Source organism: Trichosurus vulpecula, chromosome 1 (genome assembly GCF_011100635.1).
Source record: "Trichosurus vulpecula isolate mTriVul1 chromosome 1, mTriVul1.pri, whole genome shotgun sequence".
Taxonomy (NCBI): domain Eukaryota; kingdom Metazoa; phylum Chordata; class Mammalia; order Diprotodontia; family Phalangeridae; genus Trichosurus; species Trichosurus vulpecula.
This window is the reverse complement of record NC_050573.1, coordinates 557,328,885-557,347,179: the sequence shown is the minus strand read 5'-3', so window position 1 is coordinate 557,347,179 and position 18,295 is coordinate 557,328,885. Positions and strand designations below refer to the sequence as shown.

General features: G+C 36.9%; 1 protein-coding gene across 1 annotated transcript in view; it reads right to left on the bottom strand.

Moving 5' to 3' along the window:
* Positions 1-275: 275 nt before the first annotated feature.
* Positions 276-18,295, bottom strand: part of HSDL2 (hydroxysteroid dehydrogenase like 2) — a 32,445-nt gene continuing 14,425 nt past the window's right edge. Inside the window, exons 6-11 of the mRNA XM_036741784.1 lie at positions 16,930-17,028; positions 9,046-9,240; positions 7,869-7,943; positions 5,625-5,777; positions 5,032-5,160; positions 276-1,089 (exon numbers count right to left, since the gene is read on the bottom strand). Coding sequence (XP_036597679.1) covers positions 977-1,089; positions 5,032-5,160; positions 5,625-5,777; positions 7,869-7,943; positions 9,046-9,240; positions 16,930-17,028 — 764 coding nt within the window. The 3' untranslated portion in view covers positions 276-976. The remainder of the gene's footprint in view (positions 1,090-5,031; positions 5,161-5,624; positions 5,778-7,868; positions 7,944-9,045; positions 9,241-16,929; positions 17,029-18,295) is intronic.

Sequence of the window (18,295 nt, the reverse complement as noted above, 5' to 3'; positions counted from 1 at the left end):
ATATTTCTCATATTTACCATTTTTACTAGGTGATAATAAAAATAATAATAATATTTCATTCCATTCACATATACCTGCTTTTCCAGCCACTTCCCTCCCCCACCCCCCAAAAAAGAGTGGTCAACCACTTTGTTTCCAGTTGGTTTTTTTGATCACAAGGAATGCTGCTAGGAATATTTTAGTTTACACTGAACCTTTGTTTTTGTCTTTGACCACCCTGTGGAGGTATATGCCTCTATGACTTTAAAAAACAAAACATGCAACAATTACATAGAGCAGGTGAGAAACTTAGTTTACTTCAGAGCATTCACACATATCAATGAGCAGAACTCATAATACAATTAGTTGATTTACATTTAAATTGTTTTCTTGTAGATGTTTTACACCAGACAAGAAAGTCAGTAATAACAAACAAAAAAACCCAGCACATTTTAAATTTCATTAGATGTTAACATTACTGATGATCTCCTTAAAAATAGAACTATTTAAAAATCCAAAATATCAGCAAAGATTTTCATTAATCCCAGGCTTAAAAAACCCTCAATTTTCAAAATCATTAGCTTGCTTATAATATCTGGAATAAAGCTACAAAGATATCCAATCTTGACTTCTGACCCTTAAGGGTCAAATAAGATTTTATGCACTGCAAAACACCCCCTCATCCTAACAAAGAGAATTTCCTTGGTCTCTAGTGACAAACGAAAATTCAGCCAGCTGGTTGGGCAGATTCAGTATTTCTCTGCTAGGAATATGTAAGAAGCAACAGTACCGTATTGAACTAAGCCAGAACCATATTAGCTTTCTGTTTTAATTATCAAGTTTTCTAGTTGACGCAGAAGTCAAATTTTCAAGAGAACAAACCTGTTTCTTCATGATACAGACAGGCAAAACAAAGCGAACAGCACAATTTTAAACAACAAAGTTTTTACTCTTTAAGGCCAAGTGGTCTACAAATGGAACAAGAACTCCATTCCTGTTACAGTCTGGAGTTCATCTGAGTCATCAACCTTTCCAATTTGATTGCTAGAGCCATGTTACCTTTAATCTTCAACTTCCCTGACATGAACGCCGTTGTTGGCTTTAGTTTTCCTAAAACAGGAAAGAACAAAAAAACCAAGTGGAAAAGATGCACATAATTTCACTTGTACATGTTTACTATAGTTAGAATATTCGTTACTGAAATAATGTCCTACAGTTCTAGAACTTCCTCTTTACAGGCAGGTGCAGAGATGGTATCCTTCTTATTAATGCATTTTATAACAGCACAGTGGGAAAAGTCCCTATTCCTAGGACCACAAGTTAACTAAGGATTATATAAAAGATATAAGCTAAGTGGAAACAAAAACTACAGGGGAAAAAGATCTAGTCTGCATTTAAATAATCAAAACCTATAAGTATGCACATTAAAGTCATCGAATAAATGGTGATAAGACATCACTTCCGTAGTTTATTTAAAAATATATCACATATTTTAGTTTTAAACTTTAAAATGAGATCAAATGAATGTACTATTAATAAAAAAGTAACGTTATTTTGAGGGAATCACTATATACAGACTATGCATAATGCTCTTTTTTTAATCCATCCACCTACACATCCATCAATTCAACAAGCATTTAAAAATAAATACCTACTGTGAGCCAGACAATTTACTAGGTGGTAGGATACAAGGACAAAATCATTTCTATATTCAAGTGGCTTAGATATTATTGGGGTGGAGGGGAAGGGAAGGGTTGTTGGAAGACAGAAAATTGCATTTCTCATATAAATATAGATAAAACATAATTTCCAGGTGAAGGGCACAGTGAATTATTAGGGGGACAGGGGTGGGGTTCCCTTTGGAATGCTGCTTGCATTTAGAAAGAAGCTTGGAGTTCTGTGAAGGAGAGATGAAGAAAAAGTACATTCCAGGTTTGGGGGGCAGCGGTCTGGGCAAAAGGTATAAGATGGGATATTACGAAGAGGGAGTCTCAAGCAGTAGCATAATTTATTTGCTCCTAAAAGTTCCACATGTAGACCACTTGGTCTTTTGGACAATTGAACCCTATTCTCAAAATAATGCTTTTAAATCAATAAAACAGATAGGACTACAAAGGAAGCCAATTACATTGAAATACAGTTATCAAAACATTTTAAAAATAAGTTCACGGATCCCAGGTTAAGAACCCCTACATGAGGTGACATTAACTATTTTACATTTGACATAGAGGAAATAAAGCTAAATGGGGTTCAGTGGATAGAGCATTGGGTCTCGGGTCAGGAAGACCTGAGTTCAAATCCAGCCTCAGATACTTACTAGCTGAGTGACCCCAGGCAAGTCACTTAACCTCTGTTTGCTTTAATCAAGGAAATGGCAAACCACTCTGTATATTTGTCAAGAAAACCCCATAGGCATGCTATGATCCATGAGGTCATGAAGAGTCAGAGATGACTGAACAACAACAAACAGGTGAAAATAAAGAAGAGAAGGAAATTTGGAGGACTATGTCTTAGCCACTAAAAACTAAACATTTACAGAAATAAAGATAATGTAACTCTAAAGTTATAATGCATTTTCAATGGGAAAATGAATCAATGTATAAAATATTTGCTTTTAAGGAATACATCTAGTAGCTAGTTTTTAAAATAATTCAATGAACTATGAATAAATATACAAGTAGTAAAATTCACTTTATTTATCCAAATTTCTATTCAACTAAAAAGTTTAAGGTTGTCTCCAAAAGCAACATCTTAGATTTTTTTTGCTAGTCAAAAATTCACCAAAATTTGTCTTCCAAGGATTTTTTAAAAATAGCATTTATTGGGGTCATTTTCTTTATCCTGTAATGCCCTCTACTGACCAAAAGAGGCAATCCTACCCGATTAGAGTATTTCATCATTTTCATTATGTAACACTAATTAAATGCCTACCAGATTATTTACCAAGCAATTATTAAAGGTCAAACCATTTGCAAAGGCATTGTGCTAGGCAAGAAGACAAAAAGACACAGTCTATACTTTCAAGGAGCTTACCTTTTCCCAGGGAGTTAACAACTGATCGAGGTCAATACAAAGTATATTCTAAGTACCCAAGCTATAGATTGTGGTAATAGATAATGTTTTCTTACCTCAAAATCCTATAACCACATAAATAAAGGGAAGGGGAGTTGTAAGGGGGAGAGAAAGAGAGAATGGGAAAAAGGAGAAGGAATCTTAATTCCATGGAAAAATCCTTAATTTGTCTATAACTGTGTTAATCTTGTGCTGTATTCAATGGCCCTTACTTCTCAGTCTAAGGGAGCACATTTATAAGAGATATAAAAATAAAAATGGGTCCCCCATTACAAATTGATAAAAAATGATCATCATATTTACAAAGTATGCTGTTTATTCAGTTCACAAGTAAGGGCACATACATTAGTATAAGTGAGATGAAAGCAGTGTCTCTTGATTAGAAGTAGTGAAGAAATTTATATTTTCAATATCTATAAGTTACTAAAAATGACATATTTATTGGATTTTAACTAACTTGCAAAAATTTATAATCAAGGGCATGTCAAAAAATCACAGAAATCTTATGACTTTAGGAAAATTAGTTTTCTAAAAGATCAGAAAAATCACATACAATGGATCAAATGTGTTTAAAGGTTATAGCTGGAAAAGGAATGTTTATCTGACCAAATCAGAAATTTGTAGCTTTAGTCCAAAACCAAAACTTATGGAGAAGAGATATTATGTGATCTTTAAATTATAAAGATGCAAACAGAATAGTAAGTAATACTGTAGAATAATTTATTTACTCCTAAAACCAACCTTTCTCCTACCTTCTCTATCTCTGTCAGGAATACCACTCTAGTCACTCAGGTTCAAAATATCAGGGTGTCATCCTTGATTTTTCATTCTTGCTCACGTCTCATATTTTATCAGTTGCTAGACCTTGTCTCTCCTACCACTTCCCTAAAGATTTCTCACCACTATCTTTGTCTCTCCATTTATATCATCACAACCACCTTAGTTCAAGTTCTCACTACCTCTTAATGAGGCCCAGAGGCCATTATACAAGCCTCCTAATTGGTCTCCCTGCCTCAAGTCTCTCCTCTCTCTAATCCATGCTCCACAAGCTCCTAAAATGAAATTCCTAAAGCCCAGGTGGTCTGTGTTGTTCCTCAGGCTCAGAAAGTTTCAGTGGCTCCCTGTTGCCTCTAGGACAAATTTTACCAGCCCTCAGGATCTAGCCAAACTGGCCACATGCATTGTTCCTTGTAGAGGACGATTCATTCCCCAGCTCTGCATTTTCTGCATAAGAGAGAACCACTGCAAGAATGCTCCCCCTCGTCATTTCCACCTCTTGGTATTCGTAAGTTCTTTCAAGTCTCAGCTCAAATGCTACTTCCCACAAGAAGTCTTTCCTGATTCCCTTAACTGAGAGTGACACCTCCAATTCTCAAAATTACTTTGAACTTATTTTGTACGGATCCTGGTTTAAATCACCTCCTAAGGAACTTTTCTGTTGGTCCCAGATACGAACCGGTAGCTTAGCAGCAGCAGCTGAGGCGTTCCAAAGAAAGACTAGCATTTGGGTGTTCTCCATCATGGAAGCAGCCACATCTGAATGTTCCCCAAGAAATTACTATTTCTCCATTAACAACTGTGAGGTAAGCTCAACATTTTTGTTGATCACGTCAAGTTCTAAGACTACATACAGTTCTTCGTCTTCAGCGCTCTGTTCCCCAGAATAACGCTTGCTAGTAATACACAAAGAAAGCCGATTTCCAGCTCACTCTTGTGTCAATCAGGTAGAGCTCACCACCACGAGGAAAATGGCTATAGCGGTGGCAGCAGTAAATACAGGGACAGGGAAGTGCAGGGGTCATTGAACGACTATTCTGCAATGTAAAAACTCCCCTAGACTTAAACAGGTTTTATTTTTGATTACTAAGAAAGAGATTAAGCATATACCTTAAACTAAGGTTATATTCACATTAGCTTAAAACGCACATACACACGCAAACACATACACACACGAAATGGAGCTACTATTTGGGAACTCACCCGAAAACATTTTCACAAAATCACTAGTGGTCATGGTCATTACCACATCTACCGGTTCACTAGGCTGTCCAGACCCAGCATTCCCACCATTGTTTTTAAGATCAAGGTACCAAGTTCCACCATCTTCACCTATGCACAACATAAGGTCATAAAAATGAGGTTTTTTATCAAACTTGACAATGAACTAAAAAGAGGAACATACAGGAGTTTACTATTTAAGAATAGAGCTGCATAAATTGGCTTTTTCTTAACACTACTTATCAACAACATAATATTCTGTTTTGGAAGACTAAAAGTTACTTCTTTTTCTGTCTCCCGAAATTGTGCCTTGTAATATTTGTATTCCCTAATTCTTAGAGGCAAATGCCTAAACAACCTTGCTTGGAAATGATGGTTTAAAGCAGTAAGGGTTCCTTTGAAAAATGAAGACATGTCAAGTGGGGTTTCAAAGTACCAGGCAATCCAACCATAAATAATTATCAATGAGATTACTACTGTTCTTGCCCTTCCCTTCTTCCACTTATAATAGTAGGTATTCACTAAACATTCGCTAAATGGAATTCAAGGTAAAAGTTAATAGAATCCATCCTTACCAGAGAGTTCAAACAGGTAAACTGCCTGAGTAGCTTTCACAATATCTTCACTGAGAGCCGTCTTAAGAATTTTAAATGTTTCTTCAACTGCTCCAGCAGCTAATTTTGGTTGTTGTAGATACTGTTTCCAATCTTTTGCTGGTGGAGCCGCATCTGTTAGAAAGGTATGCACTTGAAACCTCAGCAACACAAAGCCCAACATCAAGCATCAGTTAACAGGTACCTATCAAACACTGTACACACGAAGTGAACCTATGTTCACAATTTGACCGAAGCCTGTGACCTAAGGCGCATTACTTAGCCCGTCTAATGGACACTAGAAGATTAATAAAATGATAACAGCTAATAACTTTACATACCCCCAGATTGTTCCATTTGAAGACATCAGCCACTCAGAGAATGATTAGAAATAGTTCTGAGATGCTTTTGTTTAATAGGTTCCCTATGATATCACCACCACCTATCAACTGGAGGAAACAACAAAAGGCTTAAATTCAGTTTAATAATTCAGCTCAACATTTATTAAGTGTTCAACTATGTTCTGGGAGATGCAAAGTTGAGATGAGATATGGCTCTCCCACCCACTCCCACCCCACACTGAGAGGTAGCGGGGCTGGCCTTGGAGTCTGGAAGAACCGGGTTCAAGTCCTGCCTCTGATATACACTAGTTGTGTGACTCAACCTCTCAGTTGCCCCCAGGCAGCTCTGCAGGTACCCAGCGATGCCAGTGGAAAGGGTTTCCATACTGGGAGTTCCCTACACTGATGCAGTGAATCACACAGGTCTCGACCAAAAAGAAAAATAACATTTACCCACTGGCAGAAAATCAGCCTTGGTCTCCCAAAACAAACAAGAGAGTAAGACCCGCTTTTGCAAAGGGGGCTCCCCGTGATGGGCTGCAGGAGAAGGGGTAGGAGGATGGAAAGCTCTAAAATCGACACAGCCTTGAATGTATGGATACCAAACACTTCAATGAACAAACTACAATTATAGCTGATATTTACAAAGCACTTTAAGGTTTATGAAGCACTTATACTATCTCATTTGATTCTTACAACAACGCTGTGAGGTAAGTGCTACGGGAATTTCCATTTTATAGATGAGGAAAGTGAGTCTCAGAGAGGTTAAGTCATAGGATCACAGATTCAGAGCTGAAAGGGACCTCAGTGACCACCTAGTCCAACCCCCCATCATGTTACACATGAGGACCTGGGGCCCAGAGAGGTTCAGTGCCTTGCCCAAGATCACAGAGCCAGCAAGTGTCTGAGCCAGGATTTGAACCCAAGTCTTGCTGACTCCAAGTCCTGCTCTCTATCCACTACACCACACTGCCTCCCAATTGTGTGTACACTGGATACCCTACAATTTCTGATGGCAAAAGCACTCATTACCTGAACGTTTACCCGGAAACTGGTTACTTGAAAAAACTTTCTCCTTCTGAATACCAGATGTCCAAGTTCTAACTAGGGAAGAAATCAGGAAAAACTAATATACTGGAAACTTGTTATAACTCTTCACTAGAGAGGAAAACTTAGCAGGGGGGATGGGGTCCCTCTAGGATCTATTTAGGTTTCTTTTTAAAATAAATTACAATTAAACCTCATTATCGGGCTACTTTACCTAACCCATCCCATGGCGTTGACCTTGAGAATAGTCTTGTGACAAGGCTCCAACACACTGTGACGTTACCCAGTTCTTCTCCAAAATAAAGTGACATTTAAAGAATGAATAATAGGAAGAAAAACAAGAGCTAGCTGTGATGCGGTAAAGAGCACTGTTTGTGCCTCCCTCATGTACTTATCGTGTGCATTTTCTATTGTGGTCATTTGCATACGTGTCATATCCTCCTACTAGACTGCAAGCTCCAAGAGGCAGGGACCTTATCTTATCTCAACTTTGCATCTCCCCCAGAGCCTAACGCAGGGCTCAGCACATAGTAGGCATTTAATAAATGTTGAGTTGATTTGAACTGAATTTTCCAATCAACTTTTTTAAATGGCTGCAAGGATAATATTAAGGGTCTCTGGCTTTTTTCTGTCTGCAGCCGGTAGGAGGAAAATAAAACCCTTGTTTGTCTGGGGAGCTGGGGGTGGGGTTTACTAATTATGTCTCCCGTACTTTAACTTATCAAGAGCTTTCAAGGAAGAAGCAGGGGTCACTTTCTGAGGGCAATCATTTTATTTTAGACTACATTTATATATTCCTACCATTACAAACCCATAGAAAACAAAATCATCATCTTACCTTGTTGCTTTTCCACTTCCTTGGTAACCATTTCAGGGTATTCATCCACAAAAAAATCTGATAATAAAGGGTGGCCTGAAAAGAGTAATACAAAAACAAACAGGTACATAAATGGAAATAATTACATAAAATTTGAAGACATTGATCTTGTGTCCCGTTCCTAGAGGAGCTTATCCTTGCCTAGTGGACATGATTAGAAAATATGATGATAAACTAATTCCTCAATAAGATGCTAACAACATATATTGCTTAATGCACTATTTTTTCCTAGAAGTATCCAGCATTTAGCACAGAGCCCGGCATAGAGTAGGTGCTTAATAAATGCCTATTGATTGACAAACCAACTGCTAAATAACTTTATAGGGAATTTCTCAATGACCACAAAGTCTTAAAATCCAATTGATTAAACAAATTTATGAAGCACCTGATATATAAGGCACAGTACCTCCTACATCTAACAGAGCTAAGGGGTAGAATTCTTAAGCAAGGCATGAGAATTGGGGAGATAAGATTAAAGCAGAGAGGTCTTCACAGGGATATGCATATCACATGAGGTAGCGGACCATCATTCTGTCTGACACAACAATCTTGTTCTTCCCCAACAATAACATATGAGAGAGATTTTCAGAAAGGTTTCATAGCCCTAAAAGGTTTGGAAAAAGCAGGTGTTCCAAAGTTCCCTAAACAGAATCTCTATTTTAAAAATCTGAGACCAATTTAAAAAACTAGCTTTTTTTTTTTTTTGGATAACTTGAATTCTGATGTTTAGGCTGAAAAAGGGACAAATGAAGAGGGACCTGACAGCTGTCTTCCGGTATTTGAAGGGCTATGGAAGAACTGGACTTGGACCCAGAGGGTTGACCTGGAAAAATACATGGAAGTTGCAAAGGAGCAAATTTAAACTTGTCAGAAATAAACCTTTCTAGTAACCAGAGTCATCAAAAAAAAAAAATGAAATGGGCTATCTTGGAAGACAATGGGTTCCTCCTCACTGGAGGTCTTCAAAGAGGTTGGATAATTATTTGTTGGTTATATTGTAGCAGGGATTTCTTTTGGTCACATGGTGGGGCTAGATAACTTCCAACTCTAAAATTCTAGGTTGATTCTGGTAATATAATCTGACTTTTAAAGCACTACAGACAGGATTCCCATCATCTTTTTAAAAAACAAACTTTACCTGGTTTAACTGCATAGACATCAAAATTTTTAATTCCTTCTTCCTTTAACAGATTTTCATCAATAATAAAATTGCCAGTGAAACTTTTTGGTTTACTGAATATGGAATATGCAGCATCGGCAATGATGTCAGCTTTTCTGCACTGGCTTTCAACACCAGGTCCTCCTAGCATATCCATAGCAGCAGTATGTATGGCTACAAGGCAGAAAAACACATAGACACCACACAAAATTAAGCCACACAAACAGAATTTAAGAATGGCCCATGCTCCTTCTCTGATCTGTAAATTCCAGCAAAAAAAAAAACCAAACACAAAATTGTGTAATACAGTGATAGTTGATGGTACATATAATTTCATATTTTTGTATTTTACCATTTGCTAACATCAAGGAAGAATATATGCTTTAACTTTATTTATTTGGAGCTAGGTGGTAATAAGTTATACTTCCTTGAAAGCATTTTACAAATAAGACTTTGCACTACTTTAGATGGGACCTTTCTCCATACTAAGCACCCACCCCTCTTCCTTCTCACCTTCAATGTCCAATCCTGATCTCCTTCCTAAATAAAACCCAAAGGGTTTTTCAGTGCCATTTTAAAGATTAACTTGAGATATTCTCTAAAAGGGTTGATTGAAAAGGACACTTTAATATGTACGTCCAGAATTCCATTCTGAATATGAAAGATGGAGCAGAATAGAATAGGACTGTCACTGAACGGAAGGAGCTGTATGATGATATAGGCAGAAAAGAAACAAATGTCTCTTCACAGCCATATTTTCTTTAAAGGGTACTAATAGAGTTAATAATAAGAGAGAAGCCCTAGGGGTGGATTAGTTCTGTTCTAAGGGTTTTATGAAGAGAAAAGCGAAGGTAAAAGAAGAAATAGACTAGTGTAGAATGAAGGAAGGGGGTGAAATTTGCTATTTTTCATAACTGAAGTATTTGAGATATAAATAACTTATCTGGAATAATAGGCAAAGAGGAGGTCCTACCAAACTCCTTTTATGAGACAAATATGGTATTGATACCTAAATGAGGGAAAGTAAAAATAGAGAAAGAAAATTATAGAGCAATTTCATTAATGAATACGGATGCAAAAATCCTAAATAAAATATGCTAGCTAGGAGATTACAATAATATATTACAAAGATTGTATACTGTGATGAAATGAGATTTATATTAGGAGTGCAGGGATGGTTTAACATAAGGAAAACTATTAACATAACTGGTTATATCAATAATAAAAATAATATCAATAAATATAGAAAAAGCTTTTGATAAAGTACAAAACAATCCTATTAAAAACACTTGAAAGTATAGGTATGAATGTATTTTTTCCTTAAATTGATAAGAAGCATTTGCCTAAAACCATTGGCAAGGATTATTTGTAATGAGGATAAGCTAGAAGCCTTCCGAGTAAGATTAGGAGTAAAACAAGAGTGCCCATTATCACCAATATTTATTCAATATTGCGTTGGAAATCCTAGCAATTAAAATAAAAGAAGAAAAGAAACTGAAGGAATTAGAATGGACAATGAGGTAGTAAAAAAATCTCTTTCTGCATATGATGTGGTGATATACTTGGAAAATCCTACAGACAACTAAAAAGTTAGTTGAAACAACTAATAATTTTAGAAAAGTAGCAGGATTTAAAGGAAATACACATAAATCATCAGCATTCCTATTTCACCAACAAAATCCTGCAAGAAGAGATAGTAAGAGATACCCCATTTAATATAACTGTAGATAGCATAAAATACCTGGGAGTATAGCTGCCAAAACAAACCCAGGAACTATATGAACAAAATTATACAAATAAATAACAATATACAAATAAAATCATTTAAATAATTGGAGAAACATTAATAGCTCGCAGGCAGACAAGGCCAGTATAATAAAAATGACAATTTTACCTAAACTAATCTATTTACTCAATGCCATCCCAACTAAAGTGCCAAAAAATATTTTATTGGGTTAGAAAAAATAATGAAGAATTCATTTGGAAGAACGAAAGTTTAAGAATATGAAAGGAACTAATAAAAATATGAAAAGGGAGGTTGTTTAGCAGTACCAGATCTCAATTATAAGGCAGTAATTATCAAAACTATCTGGTACTCGCTAAGAAACAGAAAGGTAGATCAATGGAACAGATTAGACATACAACAAATAGCAGCAAATGATTATATTCATAAGTATAAAAACTTAAGTTTTGGGGATATGAATTCATTATTTGGTAAAAATTGTTAGGGAAGCTGGAAAGCAGTCTGACAGAAATTGGGCATAAACCAATGTCTTACACCATCCACCAAGATAAGGTCAAAATGGATATAAAGTGAGCTATCACAAGAAAATTAGAAAAACGTGAAATATACTACCTATCAGAACTGTGGATAGGATAGCAATTAATGAATAAACAAGAGACAAAGAGCATTGTGAGATATAAAATGGATAATTTTGATTACATTAAATTAAAAAGCTTTTGCACAAATAAAACCAATGTAGATCAGAAAGAAAGCAGAAAAGTTTTAAAGACAGTTTCTCAGATAAAGGTCTCACATCTAAAATAGATAAAGAACTTTGTCAAATCTATAAGAAAACAAGTCATTCCCTAATTGATAAATGGTCAAAGGATATGAACAGGCAGTTTTCTGACGAAGAAATCAAAATAATTTATATTCATATGAAAAAATGCTCTAAATCCTTAGTGGTTAGAGAAATGCAGATTAAAACAACCTTGAGGTATCATTTTACGCCTATCAGATTGGCTAGAATGATAGAAGAGAAAAGCGACAAATGTTGGAGGGTATGTGGGAAAAGTGGCTAATTCACTGTTGGTAGAACTGCAAGCTAATCCGACCATTTTGTAAAGCAATCTGGAATTATGCCCAAAGAGTTATTAAACTGTCTATACTCTTTGACCTAGAAAGACCATGATCAGGTCTGTTTTCCAAGACAATCAGAGAAAAAGAAAAAGAACCTATACGTTCTAAAAAATTTATAGCAGCTCCCTTTGTGGTGGCAAAGAACTGGATAACTGCAGGAATGCTGTTAATTAGGGAATGACTAAACAAATTGTGGAGCATGACTGTGATGGAATATAACTGCACTTCAAGAAGTGATGAGGGCATTGATTGTAGAAAAACATGGACAGACTCCCACGAAATAATGAAGGCCAAGATGCCCAGGACCAAGAGAACACTGTATACAGTAACAGCAATAGCGCTTTAAGAACAACTTTGAGCAACCGAGTCATTCTGAGTATTATAAATATTCAATTCAATTACGCAGGACCTATGAAGGAGGGTGGTATCTCTTGCCAGAGAAAGAACTGATAAAGAGATGTACAGTATGGTTTTACAAATATAAATACACACACACACACACACACACACACGTTTGTTTCTAATGGTAACTATCTCTAGGGTGAGGTCAGGAGGAAGGGAAAAAAATATAAAAAGTAAACAGCAGAGAATAAAAAAATTAGTAGGAAGCAAAGAGAGAGTAGTTTTTAAAATGATATGTAGTACTTATATAGTTTTTCGAAAAAAGTAAACAGTGTGAAATGTAGAAAATCTTCATATGTTGTGCTACGTACATGAAATGTTCTTTTTTTTGGTCTCTATATATTTAAGCTCAAAATGAATTTTAAAAAACAGGGAATGTAATATGAATGGAAGGGATGAAATGAAAGGGAAGGAATAGTCACAAATAAAACAAACTTCCTGATCCTGAAGACATTAAAATGGGAGGGGAGGGAGGAGAAAGAAAAGAACTGGAATCTAAGAATGGTACCTTAGACTGCCTCTTGACTATTGGGGAAGAGCTGAACAAATTGTGGTATATGAATGTAACGAAATATTACTGAACTATAAGAAATGATGAAGAAGACAGTTTCAGAAAACATTAGGTAGTATAAGCAGAACCCAAAGAACAATTTATACACGGATAACGACACAGTAAATAAAAACTATTTTGAAAGACTTAATTAAGGTTCAAAGACATATACTTTTGGACATTGTCACTGCATGGATTCATTTTATTTTTATTACAATTATTTGTTACAAAGGTTGACATTTTTCCTTTCTTTCTCGCAGTAGGGGTTAGCAATAATGGCGGCAAAAAAAGACCATTGCCACATTTAACAATTTCTACAGAAAAGAAGGTCATCTGTAGAATTTATTATATAGTTTTTTTTTAAAGCAGTGTGAAATGGAGATCATGGCTTCACAGGATCCTCTTTTTGTGGTTTGAGATATGTATATCTGTGTATACACACACACACACACACACGGAAATGCTCTCTTTTTTTTTTTGGGTTTTTAAGTTAAGACTAAGAAAATGAAACAGAATTCCTTCTTAAAGGTTCAAAAGCAGAAGCTGACTGCAATAAATGTATATTAAAACCAAAGATCTTTTTAAACCAAAATATTTGAAGTTCAATAATTCATTACCCCCTAATAAAGTATAGCAAGATGATTCTAGGGGCAGCTAGGTGGTACAGCGAGTAAAGCACCAGCCCTGGAGTCAGGAGGACCCGAGTGCAATTCAAATCCAGCCTTAGACACTCGACACACTTACCAGCTGTGTGACCTTGGGAAGTCATTCAACCCCAATTGCCTTCCCTTCTCCCCTCCAAAAAAAAAGATTATTCTATAAATACTTTATTATATTCTGTATTGAAGGAGATTTCTCAAAATGGCTCCCGAAAAGAAGGGTATTGTCAAGTTTATCACTTTGAAAATGTAATTTGGAAAAGATGTATTTCACAAAGAAGACGCTTGTGTATAATCAAGATCAAATAAGAGCCGTGAGAGAAGCAGCCTTTAACAAATATTCTGCAGCATAGCTAAGCAAACAAGTTACACTAGTTCCAGAATTGGCTCTCAGCAACAATGCTCCATAAAAGCACACATCAACAACCGTGGGCTTACTGATTATTTGCTGGACAACAAATAAGAGTTTGTGATAAAAGCCAATGAACCTTAGGGGTCACCAACATAAAACTTGAGACCTTTTAAAGAATAACTAGAGAAATGAGTTCTCACAGCTTACAGATCTGGATTCAACATGCCCTCTGTCAATCTGAAGGAAGGCTTAACTTTATTTCCATGGATAAATTACAACAGTGGATCAATGGAAGTAGATGCAAATAGGAACAAATAAAAAAATTCAGTCTTAAAAAATGTTAAGATGATATTTTAGCCTAAGTCATATGATCTTTGCAGTCCTTGGTCACAGGCTGTTATACATCCTCCTGGATCTCCTCTTGGGGCACAACATGTGGTGATCCTCTAGGGAGCATTCAAGGCCTGAAGAAATAGTCTCAAAGACCTTAGATTGGTTTAGTCTTCATTCGTCCACAACTCTCAGAGCCCCCAGTGTGGTTCCTATTCCCTAAACTCACTTTTGTGGATACTAGCTCACATCTTCAGATCTGAGGCAGGCAACTATTTCAATTATGGAGATACAGTAGCCCCCTTCTGCTGCTAGGACACAGGAGTAATGAAAGTATCAAAGTGCCCCTCATTAGCTCTAGTTAAGGAAAAACTGGGTTCTATTAACTGTGCAGCTTCATTTGCATATTGCTGCTAAATTTCATATTCTGGGAGCACACCTGGATTGACTACTACTGATGAATTTGTAGAGGATGGAGATGACCAAAAGTTCTTACTTCACTTGCAAATGAATCTTTTGTTCAAGCTCCTTCACCATATAGCTTTCAGAAGTTACCTCAGTTCTTGAAATCTTCAGAGTAGAGCACTGGAAAATTTTCTGACTTAAGATATATGTTAAGGCAACAGCAGAGTCTTCCACTTAGACAGAAATTAAGAATGTAAGAAAGTAAGGCAGAATAGTAATGGAGACAAGTACTTTCTGTAGATCTATGGCTTTATGCAAATAATTTCCTTGATCTCAACAAAAAAAATGAATCCCAGAAAACCTTGATAATGCTTAATTACCATGCTGCTTTATGAGTCCTGCTATATCTCTCTGGGGGCAAGGACTGTGTGTTCCATTTCTGTCTCTAACAGTGCTCAGTAGGAGATGGGACTACAAATTAATGACAATGTATAATTAAAAAAAAAAATTCCAGAACTCGTATATCTAGACCAGTAATGACTTTATTCCAGACTAAGAATAGTTAAAGAAGTGAGACATTACCTGGTTTTTTCACCTTCCTTTCTTACCAGACTTGGCTCTAAAGTAATGTAATTAAGGCTCTGAAGGTAATTTAATTCATGTATTCATTCAATAAGCAGAATCTACTAAGTATATATGCTATGTACTGTGCGAGGGACTGGGGACACAGATAAAAAGGGAATAAAACATATTCAGAAATAAGTAAATACAACATCTGCCAAATAAATACATAGTCATTTCAGCATGCGTGTAGAGGGGCACTGACAGCTGGGAAAATTGTTAAAGGTGTCTTATAGTAGCTGGATCCTGAACTAAGCCTTAGAGTTAGGGATGCTAAGAGGCTGAGGTGAAGGAGAGCATTTCTGGCATGGAGGACAAGGCACAGAGACAGGAAGTGGAATGTTGAAGCCAAGGAAGAACAAGCAGACCAATATGGTCAGAGCAGAGAGGATGAAAAGGAGTGATACTGTAAGAAGGATGAAGAGAGGCTGCAGAGACTGGGAAGGGCTTTCAATCCAAACAAGAGTTTTGTATTTTAAATTGCAGACAATAAGGAGCTGCCAAAGTATCCTGAAGGAGAAAGTGCCAGTCACACTTGTGTTTTAAGAAGATCACGTTGGCAGCTGCATGGAGGATGGAGCAGAGAGGGGAGAAACGCCTCAGGAAGACCCAACAGAGAAGGGATTAAGGGCTGAACCAGGGTCACTGCTGAAAAGGTGGAGAGATGTTGGACGACATAAGAGGTGCTATAGAGGTAAAATCAACAAGACAATGAGAGGGAAGAGCTGAACATGACCCTGAGGCTGTGAACCTGTGTGTGACTGGCGGCCTTGACAGAAAGAGAAATTAAAAGCAGGGGAGGAGGCAGTGTGGTATAGTGCAAAGAACACTGACTTGGGAGTCAGAGGACCTGGAGTCAGATCCTGGCTCTGCCTCCTTGTTACCCATGTGACCTTGAGCAATTTAGGCCCCACCATGAGCCTCACGTTCCTCACCTGTAAAAATGAAGAAGTTCTGGCCTATGCCCTCTAAGGTCCTTCTACAGCTCCATCTGTAAGGGCATAGATCCGAGTTTTTAGGAGAAAACATGATGGGTTAAATTGTGGACACGCTGAGCTTGAGATGTTGATGGGAAAGCCATATAGAAAAATAAATGTTCAGCAGGCAGCTGGAGACATGTGACCAGAGGTCAGGAGAGCGAGGAGGGTTGGACATGTAGATTTGGGAGTCATCTACATGGAGGGAATAGCTGAACTCAAGCTGAAGAGATCAATGCAAGAGAATACAGAGAAAGAAGAGCGCACAAGACAGTGTACACTGACAGGTAGGGTGGCAAGACATGCATGATGATCCTACAAAAAAGACCTGGAAGGATCACGTGAGCAGAGAGGTAGAAAAACCAGGAGAAAGCAGTGCCACATAAACCCAGGGAGGAGAAAGTCCCAATGATGCGTAAGTCATACTGCAATATGTTTCCAAGTCAAGGATGGGAGAGGATCACTCCAAAACCAAAAGAAAAAAAACTACCCCAAAACAATGATCATACAGGGGCGGGGGAGGGGGGGAGGAGAAAGCAGGTATAGGCAATCTACTCCACAAAATGTGGTAGATTCAAAAGTTAAAATAATTTTCATTTACTAATAGGGGAACCAACCTTTTATCCCACAATGAAGTATCTGTTGAGAATAGAAATGTCTCAGAATTGACCAAAAATTGAATTAGAAGAAAAAGTCAAACACACCTGTTTTAGGCCATAAAGCATTGACAGCAATTTCTCCTTTAAATTCTTCTGCCATTCCAAGTACACACATAGACATACCATATTTAGCAATAGTATAAGCTGAAAAAGAGCAAAAACAAATCTTAAGACAATTGATCCACAGGGTTATACAATCAATTTCCTTCTATTGGCCCTTTTCTAAGACAAATCTATCTGTTTAGGTTTCTGAAGAATACAAATAGTACAAAATAAGAGTTGGAAGTAAAAACAGATAATCTTTAATTAACACTTTCTTCTGAGAAGGCTTTGAACTAGTTCATATTATAAGTTGAACTGAAACATTCTAAAGAATAATTTGAAAGGGATCGTAAACTACATATTAAAATTTTTATTTATTTAGTCCACATCTTCAGTGTAATAAACTTCCTGGTAAAAGTCTTACTAACGCAGATTGGCATACGCTTTGCAATTTCTAGTCTGAGGGTGCTGCTTGGAGGCCCTGAGAGGTTAAGGGACTTGTCCAGGATAACAGGGCCAGCATGTGTCAGAGGCAGCACTTGAACCCAAGTCTTTCTGCCTCGGGGACCAGGTCTCTATCCTCTATGCCATGCTGCCTCTTGACATTACAATTTTAAATAAAGAAGTTAAGGTAGCTCATTCTAGGGAAAACTGGGGCTAAGAAAACAGTTTCTAAGCTATTCACTCCAATCAATCTATGATCTAAGTCAGGGCTGTCCAAAATGTGGCTGCAGTGTGATTTATGCAGCCTGCCTACAAGCACAGAAATTTACATAAATGCTTTAGTAAATGAAGCTGAGCTACCGCAGAGCTCTCACTAAAAACGCAAATCAAAATATATTGTCTATTTTTTTCAATAAAAACGTAAGGCTGGACAGTCCTGATGTAAATTGTTTCAACGTTGATAGCTCTATAGATTCATACTCCAATAGAAATATACGATGATAACACTATTGTGCTCTAAGGAATGGTGAGCAGGATGCTTTCAGAAAAACCTGGAAAAACTCCCATGAACTGATGCAAACTGAGCAGAACCAGGAGGACACCGTACACAGTAACAGTGATATTACATGATGATCAATTGAGAATGACTTAGCTAGTCTCAGCAATAAAAAGATCAAAGACAATCCTGAGGGACCTATGACGAGAAAAATCTGCCACCAAAGAACTAATCGAATCTGAATGCAGATCAAAGCACTTTTTTTACTTTCATTATTATTCTTGGTTTGGGGTTTTTTTCTCTATTTTTTTTTCACAACATGACTAATACGCTTGACAGCATATGTATAACCTTTATCAAACTGTCTGCCTTCTCAATGAGGGGGGTGGGAATAGAGAGTGGGAAACAACTTGGAAATCAAAATTGTAA